The sequence below is a fragment of the Nomascus leucogenys genome, chromosome 12, assembly GCF_006542625.1.
Source record: "Nomascus leucogenys isolate Asia chromosome 12, Asia_NLE_v1, whole genome shotgun sequence".
Classification (NCBI taxonomy): Eukaryota; Metazoa; Chordata; class Mammalia; order Primates; family Hylobatidae; genus Nomascus; species Nomascus leucogenys.
This window is the reverse complement of record NC_044392.1, coordinates 46,707,385-46,726,399: the sequence shown is the minus strand read 5'-3', so window position 1 is coordinate 46,726,399 and position 19,015 is coordinate 46,707,385. Positions and strand designations below refer to the sequence as shown.

At 46.8% G+C, this 19,015-nt stretch overlaps 1 protein-coding gene across 1 annotated transcript in view; it reads left to right on the top strand.

Annotated features, from left to right (window-relative positions):
• Window positions 1-19,015, top strand: part of TDRD10 (tudor domain containing 10) — a 47,925-nt gene that overhangs the window by 1,814 nt on the left and 27,096 nt on the right. The window contains exons 2-6 of the mRNA XM_030823217.1: window positions 2,082-2,110; window positions 2,448-2,527; window positions 3,830-3,888; window positions 17,416-17,486; window positions 18,436-18,592. Coding sequence (XP_030679077.1) covers window positions 2,109-2,110; window positions 2,448-2,527; window positions 3,830-3,888; window positions 17,416-17,486; window positions 18,436-18,592 — 369 coding nt within the window. The 5' untranslated portion in view covers window positions 2,082-2,108. The remainder of the gene's footprint in view (window positions 1-2,081; window positions 2,111-2,447; window positions 2,528-3,829; window positions 3,889-17,415; window positions 17,487-18,435; window positions 18,593-19,015) is intronic.

The window sequence follows — 19,015 nt, the reverse complement described above, 5'->3', positions numbered from 1 at the left end:
CATGGTGAAACCCCATCTCTACTAAAACCACAAAAATTAGCCGTCGTGGTAGCGCGTGCCTGTAGTCCCAGCTATCTGGGAGGCTGAGGTGGGAGAATTGCTTGAATGTGGGAGGCAGAGGTTGCAGTGAGCCGAGATCGCACCATTGCACTCCAGCCTGGGCGACAGAGTGAGACCCTGTCTCAAAAACAAAAAAAAAAAACAAACAACAACAACAAAAAAAACCTACACAAATAGGTTACTTCTCCAGACTAAACAATAGATTGGAAGGAAACTCAGGACTTTGGAATCATATGGTCATATGGTTTGGATTAACAAAAACAGGCTTCTCCCATTTGTGAGCATGGATACTAAGTGATCTTGGCCAAATACTAGGTTATCATCTCTGCATCTCCGGGACTTCATCTGTAAAATGGGTTAACAATGTCTCCCTCTTAGAGTTTGAGTGAGGATTAAATGAGAATGTGTATTAGCTGCTTAGCATAGTACCCAGCAGGCCTTAAAGGCATCTTGGACAGATTTATGCCGGGCCTTGGCTTGGGAGGTCTCAGTGCCTGTTCTGTTTCAGAATCCCATAGGCTTTTCCAGAGATTACCAGGAACTGGGACTAACATCCTGTATCTCTGATTTTGCCCATAAATCTCCCTCTCCATTTTTATCCATCCATACCTGTCTTTTAATTATCTGAACTACTTTTAGTTCTATTTAGAATTGGTTGTAGCTAAAATGGTTGTTCCCTCCCACAGCTGGGAATAATTTAGAGAAGAGTTACTGTTTTATTTTAAAATTTAATGTTTTAATTTATGTTTTCCCTAAAGTATAGGAAAAAAAAATCCCTTTGAAATGACTTTGACAGCCTTGTTATCTGTAGAAAGAGAACCAATGCTTTGGAATCACAGGACTGAGTTACCTCAGTGTCTTTTATAATTTTATAAAATCCCCTGATATCCTTGAGCTTTGGTTTTCTCATCTGTAAAATGGGAAGATAATACTCACGGAATTGTAGGAAAGTGCCCATAAAAACCATAAAAATAAACACAATAGCTACCATTTATTGAGTTCTTGACACATGGCAAATACTTCAAGTGTAGTATCTCACTTCACTGCCATGATCTATGACATGGGTGTTTTGATTCTGATTTGACAGATGAAATTTGCCCAAGGTCTCTGGGCTGGACTCACAGATGCATCTAACTCCAAAAGTTCTGTTCTTTCCACAGGCCAGCCACTGTGCAGAGCGGTGTGTGGTTTTAAAGTTGCCCATGCTATCTGGATTAGTTTTCGATTTGCTTTCATAACAAAATACTGCAACCTTAGTGGGTTGAACAACACAAATATTATCCCATAGCTCTGTAAGTCACAAGTCTGACACATGTCTCAGTGGGCTAAAATCAAGGTTTCAACAAGGCTGTGTTCCTTCTGGAGGCTTTAGTTGGAGAATCCATTTCCCTGCCTTTTCCAGCTTCTACAGGCTGCCAGCATTCCTTGGCTTGGGGCCCTTTCCTCCATCTTCAAAGCCAACAACAGTAGTAGAGTCCTTCTCATATCACATCACTTTAACTTTGTTTCTGTTGTCACATCTCTCTCTCTCTCTTTTTTTTTTTTTTGAGACGTTGTCTCACTGTCGCCCAGGCTGGAGTGCAGTGGCCCAATCTCAGCTCACTGCAACCTCTGCCTCCTGAGTTCAAGCAATTCTCCTGCCTCAGCCTCCTGAGTAGCTGGGATTACAGGTGCCTGTCACCACACCCAGCTAATTTTTGTATTTTTGGTAGAGACAGGGTTTCGCCATGTTGGCCAGGCTGGTCTCGAACTCCTGACCTCAGGTGATCCACCTGCCTCGGCCTCCCAAAGTGTTGGGGTTACAGGCGTGAGCCACCGTGCCAGCCCCGTTTTAGTCAGTTGATGAGCAACCTTAACTCCATCTGCAACCTTGCCGTGAAATCGAATATAGGTTCTAGGGATTAGGATGTGGACCACTTTTAGTTGGGGGGGCATTATTCTGCTTACCACAGTACCTATTCAGTGGTTATATGATGGTGTACTGTCCTGGCATTCCTCTAACTGGCCGGTTGGCTTTGCAGGAGATCCCGTTGGAAAGCAACTGCAGCATGTAAGTCCCTTCCTTTTGCTGATGAGCAGGTCTCGCTCCATCCCCCAGCCTTCTCTTTCTCCCATTCCTGTCTCACCATGCCCCAGTCTTAAGAGTCACCCCTGGCATCTCTTGCCAGTCGATCCTAACCCTGAGTATACTTTAACTGTTAGTGATTTAAAAGGTCCAGTGGAGGGCTTCCTGGCTTGGAAACTGATTCTGGGAGGAGGAAGGGAAACCCTTGGTCGGGAAGGGGAATGGAGGTTTATGCAAGGCCCATCTGCTTATGCCTGGCACATGTTTCCTTTTGTCGGAGTCTGAGCTTGGAAGGTTGGATGCTGACACCTGTATTTGACAGGTCCTGGAACAGTAGTCACACCCAACTCTCTGCTAAACTGTTTGGGAGGAATGGAGTGTTGGAGGAGCAGAAATCTCCAGGTAAGTTAGGCTGGGGGATTCACTGGTGCTGGGACTCTCATCCTACAACTTGGATTCCAGTTAATGGTTCCCAGTCTGCCCAGTTTCTGTTCAATGTGAAACTTGGGATCTGCCTAGATTCTGCTCTTCCTCCAGTCAGCCACCATGTTTCCTGTCTCATAGTGGATGTGGCGCCTGCCACTGCTGCGATGCAGACCCTTACTCACTGGTGCACCTGCTGCTCCTAACCCCGTGCTTCTGTTTCATTTGTGCCTTTTTCCAGTTTTCCCTCTCCCATCTCCAAAGTGATCTTTCTGAAACCCAGGTCTATTGACACCCCCCAACTGGTTACAGCCCTCACCCATATCACCCAGCCAGTGGAATAAACTGTGACTGCTGTGGTACAGCCTTTCATTATTTCATAGTTTGGCCTCACCTGCCTTTCTAGCCTCCTCTCTCACCGCTCACTGCATGCAGTGTGCAATCCACCTGGCACCTAGTCCTGGCTATGAGCAATTTCCCAAATGTGCTGAGCTTTTTCGTATCTCCATGTCCTGGCATGGGCTGTTCCCTCTGCCTGGATTCCCTTCAGCCTCCCTCCTGCATTTCCCTGGGCCCCTGCATGCTCTCCACGCTCAGCTTAGTGTTAACTCGGGAAGCACAACCCCATGGGTCCTGAAATACTTCATAATACCTCTCTCGTTGAAAGTGCTGGATTCCTGGTGTGCCCATGGCTCTAGGTCCCTGCAGAGTGATCCCCTGCTGGGAAGGCAGGGATATGCACGGCCAGCACTTATCATGGACCACTCCTTAATATTGATAAGTATTGCTGAATGATGGGGTACAGTATAGCCATTCAGTGTTCACAGGGGTGGGGGGATGTTTGTAGGGGTGTATGTGCATGGGAATATTTTAACATTGAAGAAAAAGTGAAGCCAGGTACAGTGGCTCACGCCTGTAATCCCAGGACTTTGGGAGACTGAGGTAGGAGGATTGCTTGAGCCCAAGAATTTGAGACCAGCCTGGGCAACATAGAGAGACCCTGTCTCTACCAAAAAAAAAAAAAATTATCCAGTTATGGTGGCATGTGCCTGTAGTCCCAGCCACTTGTGAGGCTGAGGTGGGAAAATTGCGTGGACCTGGGAGGTCAAGTGGGTGAGCCATGATCATACCACTGCACTCCAGCCTGGGTGACAGAGCAAGACTCTGTCTCAAGAAAAAGAAAAAAAAGGAAGAAATACAAAAAGTGACTTATGTGTTCTGACTCCTCTGAATCCTCTAACCATATGTATGCCTGCCATTTAATGCTGTTTTTCTTCTTAGGATTCAAGAAAAGAGAGACAGAGGTGTATGTTGGCAATCTTCCACTGGATATTTCTAAGGTATTTATTCTTCACAATAGGCTGCTTATCTTCCTTGGACTTCCCATATGACTTAGTAACCTGCTAGTAACTTAATTTCCCCAGTTTTAAAAGACGTTTGAGAGCTATGATAGTGCAGACAGTCACTTGTTGGTGGCTAGGGTAACCAATGCATCACAGTTTGCCTTGAACTTTCCCAGTTTTAGCACTGAAATTCTAATCTGGCATCCCGGACAGTTAGTCCCACTCTTTATCCCTGACCTGGATGGCTGGTCAGCCTTCTTGTCATTTTGGGTTGAGGTAGCTTCTTTTTAGGAAGGGACCTTGTTAGGGCTCAGCTGCTGTGGTAATGGGGAGCAGTTGGTTTCAGCCAAAAAAAATGACACCTATTTGACTTTGGAATGAGCTGGTTCTGTCAGTGCTGTGTTAGTGGGACTTAGAGAGTAGAATGTAAGCAATCGTATTTTTGACCCCAGGCACCTTACTATTTGGAGAGGCCAGACCAACAAACCTGAAATAATTATAAAACAATATAAGTGCTTAAATTTTGTAGTAAGTGTATTTGAAATACAGATGAAAGGAAAATGAAAGTGTGATCTACTGAATTGAAGCGCCCCCTGACTTTTTTTTTTTTTTGGCATCTACTACATGCAAAATATTGTGCCTGCAGTTTGGCATGCTTGAAGATAAACAACCTAGTCCTTGCCTTCAAGGAGCTCAGTCCTAGAAGAAGGATGAGAGAAACTAACCTTTGTGGAACCCCTGCAGCATGCCAGACATTTTTCAAAATTTTCTTGGTCTCCATTTTCCCTTGCTAACCAGTTCCACTCAATCATCTCTGCCCAGTTGTACCTTATTCCTTTACGCTATTTACTATATTTTAACTGTCAGGCATGCTCTAGGAAATAAGCTAAATGCTTTATTCATGTGGTTTTATTAAATTATTATTGTAACTCTGGGTGGTGGTAATGCCCCCATCTTGGAGATGAGGCAGCCAAGGCTCTGAGAAGTCACGTCCCTCAGCTAAGTACACAGACCTAGTGAGTGCTCAGCCAGGAGTGGAATCCATGCTCAGTTGCTCCCAAGTCCCATGTTCTTTGCTTTGTGCCAAATCATGTAACCGATAAGATGTGGAAATAACTCACCAAATAAAAGATGGACCATGATGTTTTGTGTGACAGAGAGAAGAAAATGGTATTGGAGCATAGTAAGTCATTGTGATCCAATAAAAGAAATCATATTCAATCAAAGGGGTAGGTTGGGGGATTCCTGGCACCTGATAGACGAGCCTACTGGGGCTGGTTCTCCTCCCCCATTTTTGGCAGGCTGGTCCAACCTGTTACTTGACAGTGAAGTGGGCAGAGGAGCCCTACATGTGATTCCTGCAGTGGTCTGGGGAGGTAAGATGCTGAGCAGTTCTGCCACCTCTCTCTTCCCCACTCCCCAGTAGACCCCATTCCAGAGCCCAGCACCTGGGGCTTGCTTGGCCATACTGTCCCACAGCATGGTAAGGGAACATTTCATCCTTGTCCCCTTCACAGAAAGCAGCAGCCCTCCCCATAGTGCCTTCTTTCGACTCAAACTCGGACCAGCCTTATAAGAAAGATTTGAGCTGTGCTTTAGAGAAGGAGTAGGGTTTTCAAAAGAAATTTCTAGACCAGGCATGGTAGTTTACAACTATAATCCCAGTACTTCGGGAGGCTGAGGCAGAAGGATCACTTAAGCCCAAGGAGTTCAAGACCAGCCTAGGCAACATTGCGAGACCACATCTCTTAAAAAAAAAGAAAAGAAAAGAGAAAAAGAAATTTTGGATGGTAACATTAATGCCCTGTCAAGAACTGTGAAATGGGCTGGGTGCGGTGGTTCACGCCTGTAATCCCAGCACTTTGGGAGGCCGAGGCGGGTGAATCACAAGGTCAGGAGATCGAGACCATCCTGGCGAACACGGTGAAACCCCGTCTCTACTAAAAATACAAAAAATTAGCTGGGCATGGTGGTGGGCACTTGTAGTCCCAGCTACTCGGGAGGCTGAGGCAGGAGAATGGCGTGAACCTGGGAAGTGGAGCTTGCAGTGAGCCAAGATCGTGCTACTGCACTCCAGCCTGGGCGACAGAGCGAGACTCCGTCTCAAAAAAACAAAAACAAAAACAAAAAAACTGAAACGTCTGAGATTTTACCCTGATTACAAACTAACAAATTGGCCTGCAGCAGTTTCCAGGTTTCTGGTAGAAGACACAAGAATCTTGGGTCAGAGTTGAAAGATCATCTACTACAGTAGCCAGTATTTTTAAAAAACTTTTCAGGCCGGGCGCGGTAGCTCATGCCTGTAATCCCAGCGCTTTGGGAGGCTGAGGCTGGTGGATCATGAGGTCAGGAGATCGAGATCATCCTGGCTAACATGATGAAACCCCGTCTCTACTAAAAATACAAAAAAAATTAGCTGGGTGTGGTGGCGGGCACCTGTAGTCCCAGCTACTCAGAAGGCTGAGGCAGGAGAATGGCGTGAACCCGGGAGGCGGAGCTTGCAGTGAGCCGAGATTGCACCACTGCACTCCAGCCTGGGAGACAGAGTAAGACCCTGTTTTCAAAAAAAAAAAAAATTTTAAATATATATAATATTTACATATCTTAAAATTTACCATTAACTTTTTTGTTTGTTTGTTTGTTTGAGACAGGATCTCATTTTGTCACCCAGGCTGGAATGCAGTGATGCGATCTCAGCTCACTGCAGCCTCTGCCCTCAAGGCTCAAACAATCCTCCCACCTCAGCCTCCTGTGTAGCTGGGACCACAGTTGTGCACCACCACGCCTGGCTATTTTTTTGTGTTTTTAGTAGAGATGGGGTCTCACAATGTTGCCCAGTCTGGAAAATTTATTATTTAAAAATGTACAATTCAGGCCGGGCGTGGTGGCTCATGCCTGTAATCCCAGCACTTTGGGAGGCCGATATGGGCGGATCACAGGAGTTTGAGATCAGCCTGGTCAACATGGTGAAACTAATAATATTAATAATACAAATATTACTAATAATACAAATTATTACTAATGCTAAACAATACTAAAAATTACTAATAATACAAATAATATTAATAATACAAAAATTAGCCAGGTGCAGTGGCTCACACCTGTAATCCCAGCACTTTGGGAGGCCGAGGTGGGCAGATCACAAGGTCAGGAGTTCGAGACCAGCCTGGCCAATGTGGTGAAACCCCGTCTCTACTAAAATACAAAAAGTTAGCTGGGCGTGGTGGTGCGCACCTGTAGTCCCAGCTACTCGAGAGGCTGAGGCAGGGAAATCACTTCAGCCTGGGAGGTGGAGGTTGCAATGAGCCGAGATTGCGCCATTGGACTCCAGCCTGGCAACAGAGCAAGACTCCATCTCAAACAACAACAGCAATGACAACAAAAAGCAAAAAAATAAAAATTAGCCAGGCGTGGTGGCACACACCTGCAATCCCAGCTACTCAGGAGGCTGAGGCACAAGAATCACTTGAACCCAGGAGACAGAGGATGCAAGTGAGACGAGATCATGCCACTGCACTCCAGCCTGGGTGACAGAGTGAAACTGTGTCTCAAAAAAAAAAAATTACAATTCAATTATTAATATATTCACAAGATTGTGCGGCTATCAATCCTAATTCCTGAATATTTTCATCACCCCCAAAATAAACCTCATACTCATTAGCAGTCCTTTGCCTTCCCCCTTCCTCCCAGCCCCTGGTAACGACGAATCTACTTTCTGTCTCTTAAGGATTTCCTATTCTGGACATTTTATATCAATAGAATCATACAATGTGGAATTTTGTGTTTTCTTTCACTAAGCATGTTTTCAGGGTTCATTTGTGTTAGAGTGTGTCTTAGTACTTTGTTCCTTTTTTGTTGTTGTTGTTGTTGTTGTTTGTTTTTGTTTTTAAGACAGAGTTTCGCTCTTGTTGCCCAGGCTGGAGTGCAATGGCTCGATCTCGGCTCACTGCAACCTCTGTCTCCCAGGTTCAAGAAATTCTCCTGCTTCAGTCTCCCGAGTAGCTGGGATTACAGGCATGCGCCACCACGCCTGGCTAAATTTGTATTTTTAGTAGAGACAGGGTTTCTCCATGATGGTCAGGCTGGTCTCAAACCCCTGACCTCAGGTGTTACGCCTGCCTCAGCCTCCCAAAGTGCTGGGATTACAGGTGTGAGGTACTGCGCCTGGCGACTTTTTCCTCTTTTAAGGTGCATATCTTCTAGCTATGTCTACTGAGAGACATTGGAGCTCTGATTACCCAGTAGCAGTAACACTCCTGGCCCATAGATTGTGTTCTTTCCTGCTAAAGAGAACCAGTCCTTCTTAGAGAAATGGCTGATTCCAGATCTGGAGCTGTTATGCCAGAAAGCTATCAAAGACTATTGAAGTTTGAATGAAAAGACAGAGGAGGTTTTATTCAGAGGTGGTTTATTTAGAGGTGGTGTTCTTGATTCTTGGAGTTTGTGCTGAAGTGTTTGCATGTGAAGCAATGTGGTGTTTGAGATTTGTTTCAGAATAGCCTAGTGGCCGGGAGAGATGTTATGATGAAATGGGAATGGCCATGAATTGAGAATTGCTGAGGCTGCTGAGTGATAGGCGTATAGGGATTTGTAATACTATTTTATCTATTTTTATTCCGATTCGAAAGTTTCCAAATAAAAAGACACAAGAGCAAGCAAAGAGGGTGTCCCATGCGCCAAGGACAGAGCAATTTGAGCATCAAGTACTACATTTGATTAAAATTCACCAATGATTTTAAAAAGCATTAATTTGTAGTGGTATCTAAAGAAAGAAATAACACTGGACACAACTGAAAATGGAAAGATAATGGTTCATTAACATAAAACTTGATAATTAAAGAGAAGAAGTATTTATTGTGCTTTTCCAACACCAGTGTAATAGCATTTTCAGAGCAAACAACCCTAGTGAATGAGAGAAAGTTCTTTAAAGAAGAACTCTAGCTCATAAATGCAGAAGAAATGGTAGAATTAGAAAATAACCATTGTGCAAACCCCAGTAAGATACCTGTTTCAGACAGTGGTTATCTGAGCTTGCTTAATTCATTAGGTAAAGTATTGATGGGCAGTTTTACAATGGATGGATTAGGATGTAACCATTTGAACTTGCTGACTAATTTTAGCCTCACTAAAAATGAGATAACCAGATATGAGCCCCCTAAAAAGTGATGCAAGATAAAGGCGACCACAGCATTTTAAAGTATTCTGCCCAAAAAACACGTATACTAGTCAAGCTCTATAGCAGATTTGTAGTCAAAAGGAAATATAGGGAATAGAAGACCAAAATAATGCCGCCATAAAGCAGCAGCACTCCTGTCTATAGAACAGCTGACCTGATTTCTAGAACAAGTCAGTCACGGAAAAATTAAAGTAGATCTGATAGAGATTTAAAGAGATTTGGAAGAGACTTAGGAGCTGGGTTTGGTGGCTCACGCCTGTAATCCCAGCAGTTTGGGAGGCCAAGGCGGGTGGATCACCTGAGGTCAGGAGTTTGAGACCACCCTGGCCAATGTGGTGAAACCACGTCTCTACTAAAAATACAAAAATTAGCCAGACATGGTGTCAGGTGCCTGTAATCCCAGCTACTGAGGAGGCTGAGACAGGAGAATTGTTTGAACCAGGGAGGCAGAGGTTGCAGTGAGCCGAGGTCACGCCACTACATTCCAGCCTGGGTGACAGAGCAAGACTCTGTCTCAAAAATAAAATAGAAGAGACTTAGAAATGATAATGAAATACAGTGGTAGCCTTTGTCTTGATCCCGTTTTGGACAAAACAACCACAAAAAGACATTTCTGAGACAATTGGTGACGTTTACCTGTTGATAGTAAGACATTATTGTTTTTCTTAGTTTGATAATGATGTGTCTAGTGAGAAAATGCCTCTTTGAGGAGTAGGCTAAAGTATTTAAGGGTGAGATGACAGAATGCCCAGGATTCTCTAAGACACTGGTGAACAAGGGGTGGAGAGACAGGGGAAACACACGGAATGGGGGTACTGGTTGAAGCATGGTGATGGGTTTGTGGGAGTTCATTGTACTCTCTACATCTGTGTATGTTTGGAATTATTTTATAACAAAAAGTTACCTACATCCAGAATCTGGCACCTATTGTCAACGCCACTGCTCGCACCCCGGCCAACCCACTGCTGTCCCACCTGTATTACTGCCAGGGATCTTAGTTCATTTGGTTTTTTTGTTTGTTTGTTTGTTTTTTGAGACAGGGTCTTGCTCTGTCACCCAGGCTGGAGTGCAGTGGTGCAGTTATGGCTCACTGCAGCCTCGACCTCCCGGGCCCAAGCAAAAGCCCCCTATGTTGGCCTCCCATGTAGCTGGGACCACAGGAACACATCACCATACCCAGCTTATTTATTTATTTATTTTTATTTTTTTTGACATGGAGCCTTACTCTGTTGTCCAGGCTAGAGTGCAGTGGCGTGATCTCGGCACACTGCAGCTTCCACCTCTTGGGTTCAAGCGATTCTCCTGCCTCAGCCTCCTGTGTAGCTGAGGTTACAGGTGTGCACTACCACACCTGGCTAATTTTTGTATTTTTAGTAGAGACAGGGCTTCACCATGTTGGCCATGCTGGTCTCGAACACCTGACCTCAAATGATCCACCCACCTCGGCTTCCCAGAGTGCTGGTGTGTCCGGAATTGGTGGGTTCTTGGTCTCACTGACTTCAAGAATGAAGCCGCGGACCCTCGCGGTGAGTGTTACAGCTCTTAAGGTGGCACATCTGGAGTTTGATCGTTCCTCCCGGTGGGCTCGTGGTCTCACTGGCTCTAGGAGTGAAGCTACAGACCTTTGTGGTGAGTGTTACAGCTCTTAAGGCGGCGCGTCTGGAGTTGTTTGTTCCTCCCGGTGGGCTTGTGGTCTCGCTGGCTTCAGGAGTGAAGCTGCAGACCTTCGTGGTGAGTGTTACAGCTCATAAAGGCAGTGTGGACCCAAAGAGTGAGCAGTAGCAAGATTTATTGCAAAGAGCGAAAGAACAAAGCTTCCACAGCGTGGAAGGGGAGCCAAGCGGGTTGCCACTGCTGGCTTGGGCAGCCTGCTTTTATTCTCTTATCTGGCCCCACCCACGTCCTGCTGATTGGTAGAGCCGAGTGGTCTGTTTTGACAGGGCGCTGATTAGTGCGTTTACAATCCCTGAGCTAGACATAAAGGTTCTCCACCTCCCCATCGCATCAGTTAGATACAGAGTATTGACACAAAGGTTCTCCAAGGCCCACCAGAGCAGCTAGATACAGAGTGTCGATTGGTGCACTCACAAACCCTGAGCTAGACACAGGGTGCTGATTGGCGTGTTTACAAACCTTGAGCTAGATACAGAGTGCCGATTGGTGTATTTACAATCCCTGAGCTAGACGTAAAGGTTCTCCAAGGCCCCACCAGAGCAGCTAGATACGGAGTGTCGATTGGTGCACTCACAAACCCTGAGCTAGACACAGGGTGCTGATTGGTGTGTTTACAAACCTTGAGCTAGATACAGAGTGCCGATTGGTGTATTTACAATCCCTGAGCTAGAAGTAAAGGTTCTCCAAGGCCCCACCAGAGCAGCTAGATACGGAGTGTCGATTGGTGCACTCACAAACCCTGAGCTAGACACAGGGTGCTGATTGGTGTGTTTACAAACCTTGAGCTAGATACAGAGTGCCGATTGGTGTATTTACAATCCCTGAGCTAGACTTAAAGGTTCTCCAAGGCCCCACCAGACTCAGGAGCCCAGCTGGCTTCACCCAGTGGATCCCACACTGGGGCTGCAGGAGGAGCTGCCTGCCAGTCCCGTGCCATGCGCTTGCGCTCCTCAGCCCTTGGGTGATCGATGGGACTGGGCGCCGTGGAGCAGGCGGCGGCACTCGTCGGGGAGGCTGGGGCTGCACAGGAGCCCACGGAGGCGGGGGAAGGCTCAGGCATGGCGGGCTGCAGTCCCGAGGCCTGCCCTGTGGGAAGGCAGCTAAGGTCCAGCGAGAAATCGAGTGTAGCGCCGGTGGGCTGGCACTGCTGGGGGACCCATTACACTCTCTGCAGCTGCTGGCCCAGGTGCTAAGTCCCTCATTGCCTGGGGCCGGCAGGGCCGGCCAGTTGCTCCGAGTGTGGGCCTGCCAAGCCCACGCCCACCCGGAACTCCAGCTGGCCCGCAGCCGCGGCACGCAGCCCCGGTTCCCGCACGCGCCTCTCCCGCCACACCTCCCTGCAAGCTGAGGGAGTGGGCTCCAGCCTTGGCCAGCCCAGAAAGGGGCTCCCACAGTGCAGCGGTGGGCTGAAGGGCTCCTCAAGTGCCGCCAAAGCGGGAGCCCAGGCACAGGAGGCGCCAAGAGCAATCGAGGGCTGTGAGGACTGCCAGCACACTGTCACCTCTCACTGGGATTATAGGAGTGAGCCACCACGTTCAGCCTCTGGCTAATTTTTATGACAGGATTTCGTCATGTTGCTCAGGCTGGTCTCAAACTCCTGGGCTCAAGTGATCTGCCTGCCTCGGCCTCCCAAAGTGCTGGGATTACAGCTATGAGCCACCGCGCCCAGCCAGCTCTTCTCGCTTCTGCCCTGCTCCCCTGCAGTCTAATCTTAACATAGCAGCCAGAGTGACCCCATAAAGTGGCAAGCAGGTCTTGGCCCCCCTCCACTCAGAAGCCTCCAGTGGCTTCCCTTCTTATTTAGGAAGAGCAGAGTCCCTTGCGGCCCTGCATGAACCGCTCCCTGTGCCCGCCTCACTCCTACCTTCTTCCTTGTTTGCTCCACAGCAGGCTCTCGGGCCTCCTTGCTCAGCCCAGAACCTGCCATAGGGCCTTGCACCTGCAGTTTCCTCTGCTCACTGCTCTGCTTCGGAGGTGGCCTTCTCAGAGGCCCTCCCCGGCTCTTCTCCCTCAGTTGTAGCCCCCATTCTTCCTGTCCTTCCTGCTCTGTGTCTCCTTAATACTTTCCACCATCGAACTCACCACACCTGCTGCTTACTCCTCTTTTTTATTTTTTGAGATGCAATTTCGTTCTTGTCACCCTGGCTGGAGTGCAATGGCATGATCTTGGCTCACTGCCACCTCTGCCTCCTGGGTTCAAGTGATTCTCCTGCCTCAGCCTCCTGAGCAGCTGGGATTACAGGCACCTGTCACCACACCCAGTTAATTTTTGTATTTTTTTAGTAGAGGCGGGGTTTCACCATGTTGGCCAGGCTGATCTCAAACTCCTGACCTCAGGTGATCTGCCTGCCTCAGCCTCCACAAGTGCTGGGATTACAGGCGTGAGCCACCATGCCTGGCCACCTGCTACTTACTCCCCTTAGTGATGATCTCTTCCCCATAAAAGATGAGCCCAGGAGGGCTCTGCTTTCTACACCTAACACATTTCTAGCACAGAGTGGGCATCTAATAAGTATCTATTGAATGAAAGAGTGAGAGGAAGTGAAGATAGCGTAGATGACTTTTTCAAGGATTTCAGTCAAAAAGAAGAGTAGAAAGATGGAGTTGTAGCAGGAGGGGTGTATGGGGTCTGAGGCGTTATGTGTAATAAGTATTAACATGGCCAATTTGTATGCCCATCCAATGGAGAGGGAAACTGATGCTGGAAAGAGAGGAGCTGATTTAGCGGCAGAGGCCTCGAGAAGGTGGGAAGGAAGGGATCGGGGCAGGGACAGGTCTTCCACTTAGAGGGATGAGTACAGATACAGGGGTGGTGGGAGAATGGAAGTTCCCCTTTGGTTGCTTCTCTTTTCTCAGTGAAGTAAAAATCAGGGTTCTCTGCTGAATAGAAAGGATGTGCAAAGTGTGTGGTAGTTTTTTCTGGGAGAGTGAGGGGCTGATGATGAGGAATAGGTAGTAGGAATGCCATGAAGTACTGGACACTAGGTAGTGATTGCAGTGATAGACCCTGGCACCTAAGCTGGTTAATGAGCACATCAGGGGCCAGGAGCATTGCATGGTAGCTCACGCCTGTCATCCCAGCCCTTTGGGAGGCCCAGGTGGGTGGATTGCCTGAGCTCAGGAGTTTCAGATTAGCCTGGGCAGCATGACAAAACCCCATCTCTACGAAAAATACAGAAGTGAGCCAGGCATGATGGCGCATGCCTGTAATCCCAGCTACTTAGGAGGCTGAGGTGGGAGGTTGGCTTGAGCCTGGGAGGCAGAGGCTGTAGTGAGCCAAGATCATGCCACTGCACTCCAGCCTGAGCAACAGAGCCAGACCCTGACTCAAAAAAAAAAAAAAAAAAGCACAGCAAGGACATTGTAGGTTTGAGTGGGGCAGGATGGTTAGGAGAAAAGGGTCAGAATCAGGAGTTTGCAGGAGGGTGGAAAGCGGTGGAGTCTGAAGGGTCACAGTACTGGGGAGTGTAGTTGGAGAACCAGAGGTGTGAGTAGGAAAGATAGGAGGGGGTCAGAGAGTGCAGGGTTCAAAGCTGTCGTTTGGGGGTAGGCATTGGGAATGACCATGTCTGGGGTGTACCCTGAAAAGCAGGGAGCTGAGGTGCTGGGCAGGTGGTTGTTGATCCCTCACCTTCTGTCTGCATATTTGTCTGTGGCTTGCTTTGATCATGTCCGTGTTGGCATGTGCAGCTCCAGGCAGTAATTTCGGCTGTTACAATATTCTTTCGTATGAACCTACCACAGTGTGTTTACCTGCAAATAGACATTCCAGTTCTTAGGTTGTACCATATGAAATAGCTGGTATTGGACCTTTTTTTTTCTTTTTTTTTTGAGACGTAGTCTCGTTCTTGTTGCCCAGGCTGGAGTGCAATGGTGCGATCTCGGCTCACTGCAACCTCTGCCCCCCAGGGTTTAAGGGATTCTCCTGCCTCAGCCTGCCAAGTAGCTGGGATTACAGGCATCTGCCACCACGCCTGGCTAATTTTGTATTTTTAGTAGAGACAAGGTTTCACCATGTTGGTCAGGCTAGTCTCAAACTCCTGATCTCAGGTGATCTGCCCACCTCAGCCTCCCAAAGTGCTGGGATTACAGGCGTGAGCCAGCGCGCCCGACTTGGACCATTTTTTTAATCTGCAAAATCATCAATTTTACATGGCTCACACTAATATTTTCCTAGTTTTTGCTTCCTCAAGCAGAGCTTCAGTGAACTGGCTTGTACGCATATCGGTGTGCGAGGTGCGAGTGCCTCTGGGACCTGTACCTAGGTGTGGGGCATCAGGGCCACATGGTCCTCACAGCTGGACCAGGAAGGGGACTGACTTGCACTCCCACCAGCAGCACAGGGTTCCTCTATCATGAATGTTTGGTGTTGTCCAACTGTTAAATTGCTGCCAGTTGGATGGGCATGAAATTACTTAGCACATAGGTGAGTGCAGTAACCTCCTACCTGTCTGGCACAAAGTCAGTGGTCCATAAATGCTGCTGCCTTAACTAATAGCAGGCTATTGATCCCTTAAACCATGTGGTTGGCGGTGATTGATTGGAAGGGATGTGTCTTTAAGTGAAATAGGTTACAAAGCAGAAGGTGCAGTATGATTTCATGATATTTATAGTAGATGTGCAGTGTTCATATTTTGGTGGCAGAATTATGGACAATACTTCTAGTTTGCTTATCTGAGTTTTTAAAAATATTCTACAATAAACATTCAATGTCTTTGTAATTTAAAAAATCCTAATGTTACTTTTATGATTTAAAATGAGATGTGCATGAGGCAATTTTAGCTTAATGTACCAAGCCTCCTTTCAAATTTATAATTGATCAAAACTTTTTTTTTTTTTTTTGAGACGGAGTCTTGCTCTGTCAACCAGGCTGGAGTGCAGTGGTGCGATCTTGGTTCACTGCAAGCTCCACCTCCCAGGTTCACGCCATTCTCCCGCCTCAGCCTTCTGAGTAGCTAGGACTACAGGTGCCCGCCACCATGCCTGGCTAATTTTTTTTGTATTTTTAGTAGAGATGGGGTTTCACCATGTTAGCCAGGATGGTCTCGATTTCCTGACCTCGTGATCTGCCTGCCTCAGCCTCCCAAAGTGCTGGGATTACAAGCATGTGAGCCACTGTGCCCAGCGACATAGTAAATACTTTATGCGTTGAAGGCCATTGTAGCCTGAAAGCAGCTGTAGACAATGAGTGAATGGATGTGCATGGCTGTGTTCCAGTAAAACTTTATTTACAAAAAAAGGTAGTGGACTGGATTTGGCCCAAGGTTATGGTTTCCTGATAACTGCCAAAATACTAGTTTTCTATTTTATTTTAGTAATGGTAAAATCTGAGAAGAAAACTATGGTTTTTCATAATATAATGGAAAAAAAATGTAGGATTTGAAGTTAAGAGTCTGGAGTTCAAGTCCTAGCCATAGAGACGTCATTTAACCTCTCTGATCCTTATTTTATGCCTCTGTGCAATGAGTATAGTAATAATGTGTACTTTATAGGGTGGTTGTGAAAACCAAATGGAATAAAGGATATGAAAGTGCTTGGTAAAGTGAAAATGCTAAGCACACATTGCTCGTTCTCACAAATTGCTTGTTACTCAGCATCTTTTACATTCATATGTAATAAACATTAAATATTTAAGAGTAAAGCAATTAGAAAATTTGAATGTAAATGTAATATAAACATGAAGACTGAGAAAAATGAGTTATACATAATGCATTTCTATTTTCCTAAGTCAACAAAGTGACTTTGGAAGATGGTATAAATATAAACTTTTTCCAAAATAGAGTTTTCCAGAGAAAAATTGGTTTTCATCATGGTTGTGAAATTTTATAATCATTAACACTCTTGTGGGGAAGCCAAGGAAGGAGGAAGTATTGAGGGGTGCAGGCAGGAGGTGAAAGAGCTGAACCTGAAGCAAATCCATAACAGTGGGCAGCGAGCGCATGTCTGTGACCTGAAAGAAAGCATTTCAGTAGTGCTGGAACCAGCCTGGCGCAGGCAGTCAGGAGGGAGTGGGCAGGGAGGAAACGGAGGCATTAGGTGGCCACGGCTCTTTCTACAGGTTTGGCAGAAAAGAGAAAAAATAGGGTGTAGTTCAAAAAGGCCTCCGGGTGGCATAGACGTTATCATAAAGCAGGGGAGGTTGGTGCCTTTGGGGAGACAGCAACCCAAGTCCGTGGAGCAGGATGGGGAGGAGGGGATGGGGTGAGGAAGACGGCCTGAGGGCAGACTAGGAGAGGAGATAAGAAGGGTGTAGGGAAATGTCCGGGGAAGAGGAAGGGAACCATATCGCTGGGCAGAGGCCAGGCAGGGTTGAGAAGCAGTGAGGAGGAGGTACTCGCAAAGCTGCGGAAGTCACTTCTTCCTGGGAGCATACCCTAACCACCTCCTTTCCCTCCAAATCTGGATTAAACGACAGGCCGTATGTGCAGTGATGAAACGGTGTGTTTACTTAATTGTCTTGTCTGCATCCCTGCTTGACTGGTGAGCTTCTACTGAAGACAGGGCTGCGGCCTTTCTTGTCTATCCTACAAAACCTGGCACATACAGCACATAATAGATCCTCATTAAGTATGAGTTAAGTTGGGTCCAGACTAGCTGGCTGGGGATCTGAAACCTTGAGAAGTGGTTGTAAGTTATGTCTCTGGGTCTCTCTCTTTTAAACCCTGCTGTTGTAGGAGGAAATTCTGTACCTTCTAAAGGACTTCAACCCTCTTGATGTCCACAAAATCCAGAATGGCTGCAAATGGTAATGACTGTTCTTTCTTTGTTTTCTTTGGGAAGCAGCTCCTTTCCTCCCTGTCCATTTTGCTGATGCACTCATGTTGCAGACTAGCCCAGCAACTGCCACATCCACACCCACTGTGACTTGGCAAAGGAACATTTGGGAAACCCCCTTTCCATATTTAACCCTCTGACCCAGCAGCGAATACTGTCTTATCAACACAACCCTGGCTTAGAAGTCCAGAGACCTGAGTATATTTTTGGTCATGTCCTTGCTGTGTTTTCTGACTTGAGATAAGTTACTATACCACCTTAAGCCTTAGTTGTTCCTGAAAACCAGACCTACTTATATTTTCCCTTTCTTATTTTCAAGGCAGTAAAAAGTGCTTTGAACGTTTGTTTGTTTGAGACAGGGTCTCGCTCTGTCGCTCAGGCTGGAGTGCTGTGGTGCAGTCTCGGCTCACTGCAACTTCCGCCTCCCAGGCTCAAGCAATCCTCCCACCTCAGCCTCTGAAGTAGCTGGGACTACAGGTGTACACCATCACATCCGGCTAATTTTTGTATTTTTTTGTAGAGATGGGGCTTTGCTATGTTGTCCAGACTGGTCTGGAACTCCTGGGCCTAAGCGATCCACCTGTCTTGGCCTCCCAAAGTGCTGGGATTGCAGATATGAGCCACCACACTTGGCTTGCTTTGAACTTTTGGGGCAGTAGTATTAAAGAAACTCAAAGGCATAGACATACGATGCATAGTGAAAGTCTGCTCATTTCTTTTGCTCCTTAGAGGCCCATGACAGTATCTCACACTGGCCCAGCCCCAAGTCTGGACATACTCGTAGCTTGCTTGTGAACAGTTCATCTGTCACTGCAGAGAGAGAGGACACTGCCCTTCCAGCTCGGGCTTGGTGCCTCCCTGAAGCTCTGGGCTTCTCTGGAGATGTGCTCAAAGCCGCCCTCTCTCTCTTCCCTTTTCAGCTTTGCATTTGTAGATCTGGGCTCCATGCAGAAAGTGAGACTTGCAGTCCAGGAGCTGAATGGCAAACTCTTCCACAAGCGAAAACTGTTTGTGAATACAAGCAAAAGGCCCCCCAAGAGGACCCCTGATGTGATCCAGCAGCCCTGGGCGCCGCTGGTATGTCTTCTGGCCTTTCTGCTCTGGGGCGTTCCATTTTCACCCTGTAGAGCATGGCTGACTTTGCTTTCAGTGCTTTCATCCTCCTCCAGTCCAGTCTGACTGTGGAGAAGAAGGCAGGGTCTCGGGTGAAATCAGGGAACTTTTATGACCTTTTAACAGTCAGAGGTAAGGTCAGATGCAGAAAACTTGGAATTTGTAAATTAAGGAGACTATATTTTTGGCAAGGATAAAAAGGGTCATTAGGCAATTCAGTCAAGGCTTTTTCAACCTGGAATATTGAAACTTAGGTTTTCCTTGTTAATGTAGCAGACATTGAGTGTCTACTGTTTGTACAGCCTTGTTCTGGCTGCTGGTGTGAAGTGTAAGACAAAAGTCAATAAAATCTAGCTCTTCCTGGCAGGAAGATAAATATTGCCAAAT